At 41.0% G+C, this 12,414-nt stretch overlaps 1 protein-coding gene across 1 annotated transcript in view; it reads right to left on the reverse strand.

Moving 5' to 3' along the window:
* Positions 1–7,361, reverse strand: part of thsd4 (thrombospondin type 1 domain containing 4) — a 52,199-nt gene extending 44,838 nt beyond the window's left edge. Inside the window, exons 1-6 of the mRNA XM_088080571.1 lie at positions 7,025–7,361; positions 6,255–6,308; positions 5,962–6,031; positions 4,387–4,709; positions 2,485–2,920; positions 567–669 (exon numbers count right to left, since the gene is read on the reverse strand). Coding sequence (XP_087936697.1) covers positions 567–669; positions 2,485–2,920; positions 4,387–4,709; positions 5,962–6,031; positions 6,255–6,283 — 961 coding nt within the window. The 5' untranslated portion in view covers positions 6,284–6,308; positions 7,025–7,361. The remainder of the gene's footprint in view (positions 1–566; positions 670–2,484; positions 2,921–4,386; positions 4,710–5,961; positions 6,032–6,254; positions 6,309–7,024) is intronic.
* Between the last annotated feature and the right edge of the window lie 5,053 nt (positions 7,362–12,414).

The raw sequence follows: 12,414 nt of genomic DNA on the forward strand, positions 1-12,414 counted from the left end.
TCGAGCACTCACTCTCGCGCTGTTTTCGTGGTCTCATGCAACTACTTTATGTAACGTTTATACCAGTTTAAATCACGTCATCCATTTGTTCTTGAGAGACTGGGAATTCTGTAAAAATTCAGCTTTCAGTAAAAATCTCCTGGATTTTACATTCCTCAGAGAAAACTGGTGAGCACACATTATTATTTTTTCATTGTTTTAATCATGTGGTCGGTTTGCTTTGGAGAGGAGGAGACCTCTTCAGATAAGTCTGCTCTTGGTAAAAACCTCCCAGACAACTAACATTGAAGGAATTCTAACCAGCAGAAGTTTCAGCTGGTTGTAATCTGCAATTCTCACCAGTAGATGCCACTGAATCCCCCTCAATCTTAAACACTGTTAAACACTGTCATAAACACCTTAAATCGTTTGAATTCCTATTATCTGAAACTCCTACAAAGAAAAAGAACTACTAAAGCAATAGTATGTAATTATAGGACTTGGGTTGGGAACAAAAGCCAAAATAATGTAACAAAAATATACACATGCACATACTGTACAAACATAGATATATGCATACAATTTACCTTCATTGAAAGGTTCCCACTCGTACAATCTGCCCATGAAAGGTTGGTTGTTGTATGAAGAACACTGAACAGCCCTGATGTGTCTGCTGGATTGAGGACAGGCCTGTGGATGGACCAGACATACACACACATTAACACACACACACACAGATTTATTTTCAACAAAGACTCAGAGCCAACAGGTAAATTCTTTTGTAACTTCAGCAAGCTCATATTTCTCATTGTCACGCTTGGTATCCATTGATTGACTGCTAAGATGACCTCTGTTTTAACAGTTTAACCCTGTGCCGGTCTTTCTTACCAGAAGTAGGCTAGTTTAGATTCCAGTATTTATAAAGACTCGCCAGTGTAACTCAACCTCACTGACATCCCCCCATATCTCCTTTGTTTAAACAAAGCTCCTGGTCTGCTTCACTTTGCTTGAATATCTGTGTCATCGCACACCAGAGACAATATACAGATCCTGACACTGAATTTATTTTAATGCACAGGATGAATTCCATAACCTCGGATCAAATAAGCAAAGCCCATCCACTCACTTTACAGCCAGGGTTTAACTGATAAGGTTTGCTAAGCCAGTAACTTTACCAATATTTGTATACCCCTAGAAAATGTGTTGTGTAAGCATTGAATAGCATTAAATATAAACAAATGTTTTGTTTTGGACAAAAATTGAGTTCTATGCTGCAAAGTAATAATAGCGAAGATCGACTGGAGGCTAAAAAGTCACCTTTGCCACCTCCCTGCTTGTCATGGTGGGCGTGTGAACACTTGCAAGCTGGCAACTGGCTTGCTCATTGGCAATGTGTAAATACACAACCTGCATATTCTTCCATAATATACATAATGTGCAAAGCAGTACTTTTATTTTTGTATTGTTTCTGGGGACAAAGGGGATCCCAGAGAGTACAATAGTGATCTTCTCCCCCGACAGCCATGTCTTCACAACAAGTAACATTCATTTCCTGAACCAACACTGCTTTTTGCTGTCAGTTTTTCTGCAAAATACTGCTTTCACACTAATCAGCACAAAGAGGAAAATTTTGAAACTTTGTCCCATCCCTTTTTTTGGATTGCTAGTCAGTTCTGCATCACCTGGGACCCCACAATGCCTTACAAAGCGCTGTCATGCCACTTGCAGGGGGTCTTTACTGTAAGCTTCACCTGGCCTATTCACTGTTGCACCTTTGACTACCAAAATCTACTCAGTTCATCAGTGAGTCCAAGTGGACGCTTGAGCCAAATTTGAAGAAATTCCCTCTAGTTATTCTTGAGATATCACATTCATGAGAATGAGATGCATGCAAGGTCCCAGTGACCTTGACATTTCATCAACAATATTCAATCAGTTCATCCTGAGTCCAAGTGGATGTTTGTGTGAAATTTTTTAAAAATTCCTCATGGTGTTTTTGAGATATCGCATTCACAAAAATGATACGGATGCAAAGTCACCGTGGCCTTGACCTTTGATCTATGACCACCAAAATCGAACCAATTCATTTTTGAGTCAAAGTGGATGTTTGTGCCAAACATGAAAAAAAAATTCCTCTTGATGTTCTTGAGATATTGTTTTCCCAAGAATGAGACGGACGCAAGGTGATCTTGACCTTTGACCACCAAAATCTAATCAGTTCATCCTTGAGTCCAAGTGGATGTTTGTGCCACATTTGAAGAAACTCCCTCAACGTATTCTTAAGATATTGCATTCACAAGAATGGGATGGACAGACGGATGCACCTACAGACAGATGGCTAACCTTAAAACATAATTGCTCTGGCCATTGCTATTGCTGACATAAAATAGTAAAGAAATTAATGAAAGATCAGAATAAGCAAAATCATAATGTGTTTTACCCATTAAATTTCCATGCCTACAGTAGCCAACATGCTAAGAATTAAGAAGGTGAAGATTTGCGTACATTACTGTTGCAGATCCTGTAGTGAGCATGCTCTCCTGTGCAGAAGGAACTAGGCAGGGGGTTGTAGGGTCGTTCTTGGTGGTGCTGGGGTCCAGACGTCTGGCTGCTTGACTGTGGCTCCTGCTGGACCTGAGCCTGATTGGTGGTTGAGCCAGGCTGATAGAGGGGGGCCCAGACCTGGTTATTTCTGGGCTGCTGTAGCCTGGGCTGCACGTAGGGTCTGCTGTAGGGATGGAGGTTGCTAGAGGGGTCCAAGTTGTTTGACCTGTGGCCACCATGGCCTCTTGTTGTATAGTGGCGGGCATCAGCTGCAGGAGAGCGTCTCTGTCTGTGTGGTCGGGCTGTCCTAGAGGCCTGGCCTGTGTCCGTCTGCAATGGGGTAACATACGGAGCTCTACCGTAGCCATACCTCCCAGGGATGATGTGACTGCCCCTCCTGAAGACACAAAAATGAGTGGATCAACAACTGAGCTGATGACTGTGTACTGCTTGTCACCACCATCTCTAGACCTACGTACATCCCTACTGACAAGCTCAGAATTAAATCAAGTTACCTATCACCTCTCAAACTACAGAAAATATAATCTACTCACGCTCCTAAAACCAATTAAATAATGTACAACAGAGGGTATCCAACATATTTGGATCCACACTTTCTTTTATCTGATCTTTTAGCTAAATTTCTTTGGAAACTGTCATGGTTCTTCATCCAAACCAGGACCTTTGAGAGGTGTCCAGATCCCAGTAGCAGAATTCTGGGAGCTTTTGTCGTTATTTGGCTATTTAGATTCCAACTCAAACAACCCCCCATTACTCAGCTGTCAGTGCTATTTGTTTAAAGGCAAGCACAACAGGAAGGAGGTCACAAAGCTGCCAAGCACAAGCCGAGCCTTTGACTACATCCATAAAAGAGTAACTTCCCACTGAAGGACAGTCAGATGACCCACAGTGATGGCTCCAAAGAGTCACTTTCAGACCAGGCTGCTCAGCATGCACCACAGCCGTATGGACTGTCTGAGGACTGGCAGATCTCAACAAAGACAAGAGCCGCATAACTGAAAAATGTTTTTAATTGACCGTCATGATAGTAAAAATACTTCAAATAGATGTTGACATGTTTGAGAAGTTTTTTTCACCGTACTTCTTTAGAGCTCAGGTTAAATAAAGTAATATGAATTACAATCAAATATATAAAGTAATAGATAATAATTAACTCTTTTGGGCCTATTTGCAGAGCAGCTTGTGTTAACAGCTAACGATAAGTGACAATGAAAAGAAGAACCAACATAAAGTGACTATTAAAAAAGCAGCAACCTCCGAGGCTGGAAAATGAAGCAGAATGCAGAAGTGCGAAATACTCCAAAATATCAAGATGGCAATGGCCAAAATGCAAAACTAGAGGTTTCAAAACAGCAGTCCACAAACCAATAGGTAAAGTCACTGTGGCTGGGTCCATTATTTAGACAGTCTATGGTATTGAGCTACCATCCAAGTCATATATTTCTGAATGAACTCAGCTGGAAGGATAAACACCATGCTTCTTAACGATTTTCCCTCATTTATTGATGATGGTGGTGGAGCGTGTTGTCAAAACACAGCTCCAAATCTCCTATTGGGGGTCAACTAGTTTTGGATCAAGTGAGGGTAAAGAGAATCATGAACCTTATTTTTATACTCATGAAACCATGTTTTGACCCCTTGCATGCTGTATAGAAGTATCTGCAATCATTCTCTTTCTTTATTCATTTTAGTGAATGTTTACTTCTATATCTACTACTTCCTCTAAATACCTTAAAAACACAGCATTGGACAATTCCAGTTGTAAGCACAGTGATCTTAACACTTCCACTTGTTTTGTAGCTCAAAATCAATTTCATCTCCTTGTGCAGGATGATACAGTACCTCCGTGCACCAGGCCGGGCCTCCTTCTCTTCCCTCAGATATCCACGACTGCTGCTGTTGGACAACCTTTCTGCATTGCGGTGCAGTGGAACTGTTGGTCGCAGGGCTGAAATGACGTGGCCTGGTTGCTGGGGATGAACACCAGCTCTTCTGGAGGGGTATTGGGATGGAGTGTAAGCAGGCAAACAGGGTCTGCTTTGCTCTTGTACCCCTTTTCCACAAGTCCGGGAACAGGCTGACCAAGGCCCCCAGGCACCCCAGGAGCCCGTAATTTCTCCATGCTCTGCCCTGAACTCCTGTTGGGGCTCTGCCCTCTCAGTAACCTGTATGGAGATGAAACAACTAAGATTAGCGACACCAGAGAGCGCAAAAAAGCTGAATGCCAAGGATTGAGCCTCTATCAACGAGACTTTAATCTCCCCAGATCATGGCCTTGTATAAATGCTCAAGTCAGTGACCTCATCTCATCAACATGACTATCCTGCCCCTCTGCCTCCCACCACTGTCCATGAAAAAGACCTCTGTTCACGGTTATAAAGCCCTGATTTGGATGATTAGTGGGTGTCTGTTAGTGGCCTATCCCCTATTGGCTACCTGCATTTCTCACTGTTGACTCTATCCCTCTGTGCAACTTTGCCAGCGATGTATTAGCAGTGATCACTGCACTCTCTGTTTGAGTAGCCTGCCAGGAGAAGCCCTTTGCCAAGTCGGCTTTATCCGTGGAGCCGCGTGGAAATCCTGCTCTTTAAGGAGCACTTTGTCTCCATTCACAGCAACCTCTCTGGGCAAACACATGGCCATAGTAAAAGCTCAGCTGCCTTTGACTTTTGGCGAATGGAAAGAGAATACAGAAGCACCGGAGAGAGTTGGCAGGAAGTTCCTCTCCTGTCAATCAGCCTGTGCAGCTATTCAGAGAGACCTCACCACCACCACCCCCCCCCCCCCCCATCCCCCTCCTCCTTCACCCTGCTTCAGCCTTTGTAACTCAACGCCACTGTCATCTCCCGAGTCGGCCATAGGTCACGCAGCTGGACTCCCGGTGAAAACACATGGAGCCGGCTGGAACTGACCCCCTCTGATCTGACCTGATAGTTGATCTGTCAGTCAGCTTCATCTACAAGGTGCATCCAACTCTATGTGGTTCCTGTGGCTTGGGAGTTCAAGAGGTGGTCTGCTGACAGCTGACATAAGCCCTCTCTGTTTCACCGCAATCAACAGAACTTTTCACTCTGCTCTCATTACAAGTTAACAGATTAGCACCCCGGTCAGGTTCCCCTTGGGAACACTCTCATTCTTAACACATGGTGGGACAGAAGAAGCACAAATGAAAGTCTGTAACTTTGGGTGGCATTTCGCTATGCCAACAAGACACGATCATGCATGCCATCTTACACGAGCAGAGCGCTCTACTAGCTTGTGCCAGCCATGCGATTAGAATGATAGATAAAACAACGGAAAGAAAAATTCCTGGAAATATTCATGGGAGGTCTGCCATCATGTGCATGAGGGTATTGAAGAGATTATATATGCTAAATTAATGTCATTCCCGTAGCAACCCTTGTAACTGCTGCTCACCTTCCTGTGGTCTGTTGTGTGTTGGCAGTGCAGGAGGTCTGACCAAAGCAACAGCTGGAGGACAGAAGCTCTACAGAAAACAAAAGTTATTGCTGGGGTTAACTGGTAGTTTTACTTACATTACTTGGATTAAAATCAATAATATAAATAGCATTGTGATGCTAATAACATAACGCTAAATTGAGATATAAATTATAATCACAGAATGAGAAATAAAAACAGAAATGGAGACATTCCTCTGCAGATAAATACAAATGAATACAAAAACTTTGAAACAATCAAACTGACATTACCTGGCAATCCAGACACAGGCTGTCTGCATAGCTCCTTGATTCTTTAAGTTGGCCCTTAAGTGAAAATAGAGAGGTTTACATTAACACACACCTGAGTGGTACTGACATTTACAACACAAGTGCTGCCTGTGCGGCTGCAGTGCAGCAGCACTGGAGGGTCAAAACCCAAAGGAATTCTGCCTAATCACTTTCCACCTACTGAATATCATCTTTTTAATCTGTTAATTCCTGGAGCAACAAACTGTGACGAGTATTTAAATATAAATTACATGTCTTAACTGATAGCTGTTCTTGGCACGAATGTCAACATCTCGCCACTTCTTTTTCTCATCTGCCACTGCATCACTGTGCCTGACAGCCCCCTCAAGAAACTGACTCAGGGAAAAAATAAACGACTTCTACCCACTTGACCATGTTAGTTGACCCCTCTGACCCTTTGGCTCCTAATGAGGGAGCACCCCCTGCTGAAAGGCTGCCACCCCATTAGACAGAAGGTCTGAGGTCCAGTTAGGGAAGGACTTTCACCCCTCACCCCAGACCATATAACTCAGCCCTGTTAAGCACCTTGTCTAAATAAAGTTCATTGAAATGGACAAGATAGTAAAAGAAAAGTTCTGCACACTTTATAAGCCTCCAAACCAGAGGGAAAAAACACAGAATACACATATGCAATGATTTAGAAAGTGAGGAAACTCCTCAGGAGGTTCAAATTATTGATACAATAATTATAGGTAAATATTAACAGTCCAAATATCATCACGTTGACGTACCTGTAGGTTACTGATGGTATGGTGAAGTATTTACTACTTCACTGTACTTTCTAACCTTATACAGCAGCGTTCACAGATTCATTTCAAAGCGCAGGTAATCCTCATGTTCGGAACATTAATCCAGGTGGAAATTCAGGGTTTCCCTCCAGGGACTTTGTGCTAAGCCATTTAAATCAGCAAATCCGTATCCAGAGTTGTGAATCAAATCCCGGCGCGGCAGAAACTCCGGACCTCGGTCATCATGGTGATTCCGGTGGTTCTGTTTTTACGCACAAAGACAGAATGACAGACAGAAAGCTGGAAACCGTCACGGCAGACAGAAAACAACCTCTGCTGCGCCCTCTGCCGCAGCAACCACCGTGTGTGTGTATGTGTGTGTCATGTAAGTATGAAAGTGTGTATGCCTCCTCCTTTTCCCTCTCCTTGAGTGGCGCGCTCGGATGTGTTTGTGTGTGCGAGAAAGGCAGCGCGTAATTCTTCCACACACATTATTCCTCCACACAGCGCGTCTCTGACGCTGAAATATCCGAAGACTATTGGTGCCACTAGTGGAGTCAGTCATCTCGTTTATCAACTGAAGAAAAGCCAAAGCTCAAAGCTAAACCTGCTTCCTCTTTTGGTGACTTTTTCAACCCCAAAATAGTCAACCGTCTTCAGTGTGACCATGTTTATCAATCTGGCTGTTCTGTGATTATTGAACACCAGAGAAATTAGGCCAAGGAATTTATTTCCCTTATGTTAAGCCCTAACTTTCATATTTACAAGGTAATGCCATGTAAATGTGAAAGTTAATGAGTAAGCTCTACAACGCTGTTAACGTTGTTAGCAAGAAGTAGAATTTCAGCTGTCACACAAAAAACTGTATGGTGCATTACACACAGTTAAAATACAGAAGGATTAAATGGTCACAACTAAATGATAACACTTTATTATGATAGTCCACCTACAGATAGTTTAAAGAGATTTTTAATAAATCAACAGCTTATTAGCTGAGATTCAATTCCAGCCATTCACTCAACCTACGCTGCATAAATTGAGTGAATAGTTAAAGTCGAGCTAAATTATTCAGAGAATATCTATGTATGTTCAAGAATTGTTACATACACTATATAATCTGCATACATCTTCAAACATGAAATTTTGTCATAATTAGTGTATGAATTCTTGAGTTAGGGCCAACAACATATTTTGTGAGGTCACAGTAACCTTGACCTTTGACCATAAAATTCTAATTAATTCAAGTACAAGTGGACGTTTGTGTCAAATTTGAAGAAATTCCCTCCAGGCGTTCTTGAGATATCAGAATCACACAAATTGGACAGCCGGACAGACAACCCAAAAACATAACATGTCAAATTTGAAGAAATTCCATCAAAGTGTTCAAGAGAATGAGACACACAGGAATGAGACAGACGAGGTCACAGTGACCTTGATCATTGACCACCAAAATCTGATCTGTTCATCGTTGAGTCCAAGTTAACATTTGTGCCAAATTTGAAGAAATTCCCTCCAGGCGTTCTTGAGATATCAGATTCACACAAATTGGACAGCCGGACGGACAACCCAAAAACATAATGCCTCTGGCCAACACAGAAGTATAAAAAATACAAAATGTAGGGGGACTATCTACATAAACTGTCTCCAAATAAATATATGACAAAATCACTGATGAAACACTTTACCTTCACAACCTGAAAAGTTGTTGTTTCATTTGACGGAACAAAACAGAGTTCTTCATGGTTCAGTGGTTGACACCACACTGGATGACATACTGTACAATATGCATCTTATTGCAGCCATTGTCTGTAATGTCTACAAATGTAAGTCTGTACTTACAAATTCATCCACTCACCCCTGTGCTCCTGCACCGTATGTAAGCATATGTCTGTGTAGGTATCTGCAGGGGAGCTGGTCCCGTTGGTGCCCCACTAGTGTGTAGATGTCGATGCTGCTCAGGAATTTTGCCTTTAACCCCAATGTTTCCAAACCCCTGACAAGAAAACAAGCCGCCAATTAAAGCATTGCTAATGAACTACCGTTCCGGATGACCCATTGAAGGCCTCTCCAGACAAGATTTTGAGAAGGGAGTCACTGTTGTCTGACACTGGACAAAATATGCATTGACTTGCCATGCTACACTGAAAAAAAGAATCCATTGAACAAATTTAATATTTTGTTCAAGGTTTTAGGATTTGCAAAAATAAATGAATTGGTTAATACTACTGAACTTGTTTGACTTGATGGTTTATTTATTTAAAAAAATATATATTTTTAAATATTTGAACAATATAACTGCCAGCCAGATAACTGCCCTGGTTATGAAAATAATATAATCTGATTGACAATATTATTAAATTTAGACATGAGCAAAATATGCTGCTCTTCTAATTTAGAGGATTTTATGTTGCCCCAAGTAAAAAGGTGACGTAAAACCTCCAAACAAATTGAAATTACACTTTCAGATGGTTCTTTTTTGCAGTGCATGACTAACAATAAACAATGTACTTGGTTCATTCCAGGAGAAACTAATAGTTGGTCCTGTGAGGTGGAACGAATTGGCAGCCGTGTCTCCAGACTAGACAAAAGTCTATCAGAGAGTTGAGCACATCAACACTGCAGCCTCCAAACCAGTGCTTAGGTTTATTGCTCCTCATTCACCCAAACACAAATTGTGAAAATAATATTGCATGACTGTAGTCTTTTGGTAAGTCATTAATGGTGCAATAATGCTGCTGTCACTCCACTTTTTTTTTTTGTCTTTTGCTATTACTCTAATCTCCTCTATGTGTACAAAATGATTACATAACATAAAAGGTACAACTATAAACCTTATGGTTAAATGAAACAAGTTAAGGCGTATTCTCTAGGGGTTATCAAAAGGTATTCTGGGAAATTTGACTAAAATAGAGGTACGCCAGTCAGGCTGATAGACGGTGGATCCAACAAATATGAAATTACATATAGAGTATATTACTTTTCTATACCTGTGCCCTTCTTGGCTAATCTCCAATATGAACAGAGCCAAGTTGCTTTCATCTGTGGCCAAGGGGTTCACTTATTAACTTTACAAATGCTAAATTAATATTAAACAATATTAAATAATCAGCAAATAAAATTGATCGACTGACTGAACCATCACCTTTACCCACAAAATTCACAAGGAAAAATACTATTAAAATATATCACAGCTGGGATGTTGTAACCAGACGTTGCCAGTTCAATTACTGCAACAGCCAGAAGACATTCATACCTGCCTCCTCACTAAATGTCAGTTTCTCTAAGTGTTCATATTATGTCCCTCCTGTGTCCCTGTTGTGTAGCATATTGCATATATAAATATATACTGAGCTGCTACCCTTGAACTGAATGTTTATTTTATACCATATAACATCTCCAGTGCCATTTCTGAGAATTTGGCAGTCAGTCCAACCAGCTTCACAACCGCAGACCATGTTTAACCACACCAGCTCAAGACCTCCACATCCAGCATTTTCACCTGCAAGATCCTCACCCAGACAGCTGATGCAACAATTGTTGTACAACCATTTCAGGAAAGCTCATCTGCATGTTTGTCGTTCTCATCAGGGTCTTGACCTGACAGTGGTTTGTCATCGCAGGAGACTTGTGTGGTTGTGAGGCCAGCTGGATGTGCTGCCAACTTCATGAAAATGACATTGTGGACATTTTATGGTAGTAAATGAATATACAGTTCACAGGCAACAGCTCTGTGGGACATTCATGTAGTCAGCATGCCAATGGCACGTTCCCTCCAAACTTGGTTCATCTGTGGCATCTTGTTGTGACCATCCTAAGGCATACCTGTGTAGTAATGATGCTGTTTAAACAGCATCTTGATATGCCACAGCTGTTATGTGGATGAACTATCTTGGAAAAGAAGTGCTAACCAACATGGATTTCAATAAATTTGTGACCAAATCAATCTGAGTGCTATATATCTATTGAGTGCATAAAAAAGTCTTAAGTCTTAAGATCTTTAACTTAAAACTGTGAAAAATTGAGAGAATTATCAAAAGAGTTGCCATATATCTGCTATAAGTATATTCTATAGGTGTATGCCAGCATCCATACTAAAATGGCTTGATTTTAGGAAGTAGTAGGGACTGACATTTAATGCAAGGGATGTAAAAAAGTTATGAGCTACTTAGTTTACAACAGCAGAGAAAACCAAAATCTGAAACTCGTAAAAAATGTATAAATAAATTCATAAATAAATAAAGAAAAATTGTCAAAAGTAAAGTTGACATCCGTTGGTGCACATATTAGTCCATTGTATTTTATAATCTAACTGTCATTCAATCATAATGAGTCCACCATAGTATTAGGACACCTTATTGGATACACAGTATATCACTGTATTTCAGCTACTAGAAGCTTAAATGTTCATAACAACCCACAAAAAGTTGAAAGAACAAAAAATACACTGCCAATTTACAGTCAAATGAGTGAGACCTTCTGTTCATTCACATCCTAAGTATTTTCCCCCCAGCATGGGTATCGAATAATCAATGTTTGACATGAATGCTAATGTAAGGGTCTGTTAAGAACAAATATTACTTGTAATATGAGCAACAACTGTTGGGTTATTACTTACCAAGATATAGATGCTTCATGCGTTGGGGGCTTCTGAACTGTGTGGGCCTCAGGAGTTACTACACTGTCTGAATTTCTTAAGTGCTTTCCAGCGATGAGACATCGTTCTCTCTCTCTATCTGTGCATCTGTATGTTGTCACAAGTCATGGAGTTCAGTCAGTCCTTTGGGACAAGACTACTCACAGTGTCGACAGTCTTAGGCCCATAAAATGATACAATGTGTCAGCACAAAGCAATGTGGTTTATCAAAGTTGCTCAAAATAAACTTGCTGTAGCTTTTTGATAGCTGACATTTGCACCGCATGTCATAGAAGAAAAAATAAAATGTTGCATTTATTTTTCATGTTCATATGAGAACTTAATGGGACAGGTAACTTAAAAAACAACACATCCCGCAGTCATTTTGGTTATGCAATCACAACGTGTCAAAAACTGTTATTCAGCAGGAGCAAAAAATGAAAAGGTATATGTGCTTACTGTAAATTTCTGAGGGTACTCAACTAAAGAAGCCTTTTACACACTCGCCTGACAGTCACGTGTGGATTCAGCTTTCTTGAGACAGTGTACCACCTGAATGATTCCTATGAACATTCCCAGATAGAAAAAGAAAATATCTTTAAGAGCCATTGAAAACCAGGAAACAACTTAGCACCGAGAAGAGAAAAACTCACGCAACATACAACCTGATGTTCTTGTCTTCTTCAAGTCAAACAGCCGTAAGCAACGCACTGATGTCCAGTGGAGTGGATGACATTAGACAGCAGCCCCACGGTGTGTG

The sequence above is a fragment of the Plectropomus leopardus genome, chromosome 1 (genome assembly GCF_026936395.1).
Source record: "Plectropomus leopardus strain MGB_pleo_1.0 chromosome 1, ASM2693639v1, whole genome shotgun sequence".
Taxonomy (NCBI): domain Eukaryota; kingdom Metazoa; phylum Chordata; class Actinopteri; order Perciformes; family Serranidae; genus Plectropomus; species Plectropomus leopardus.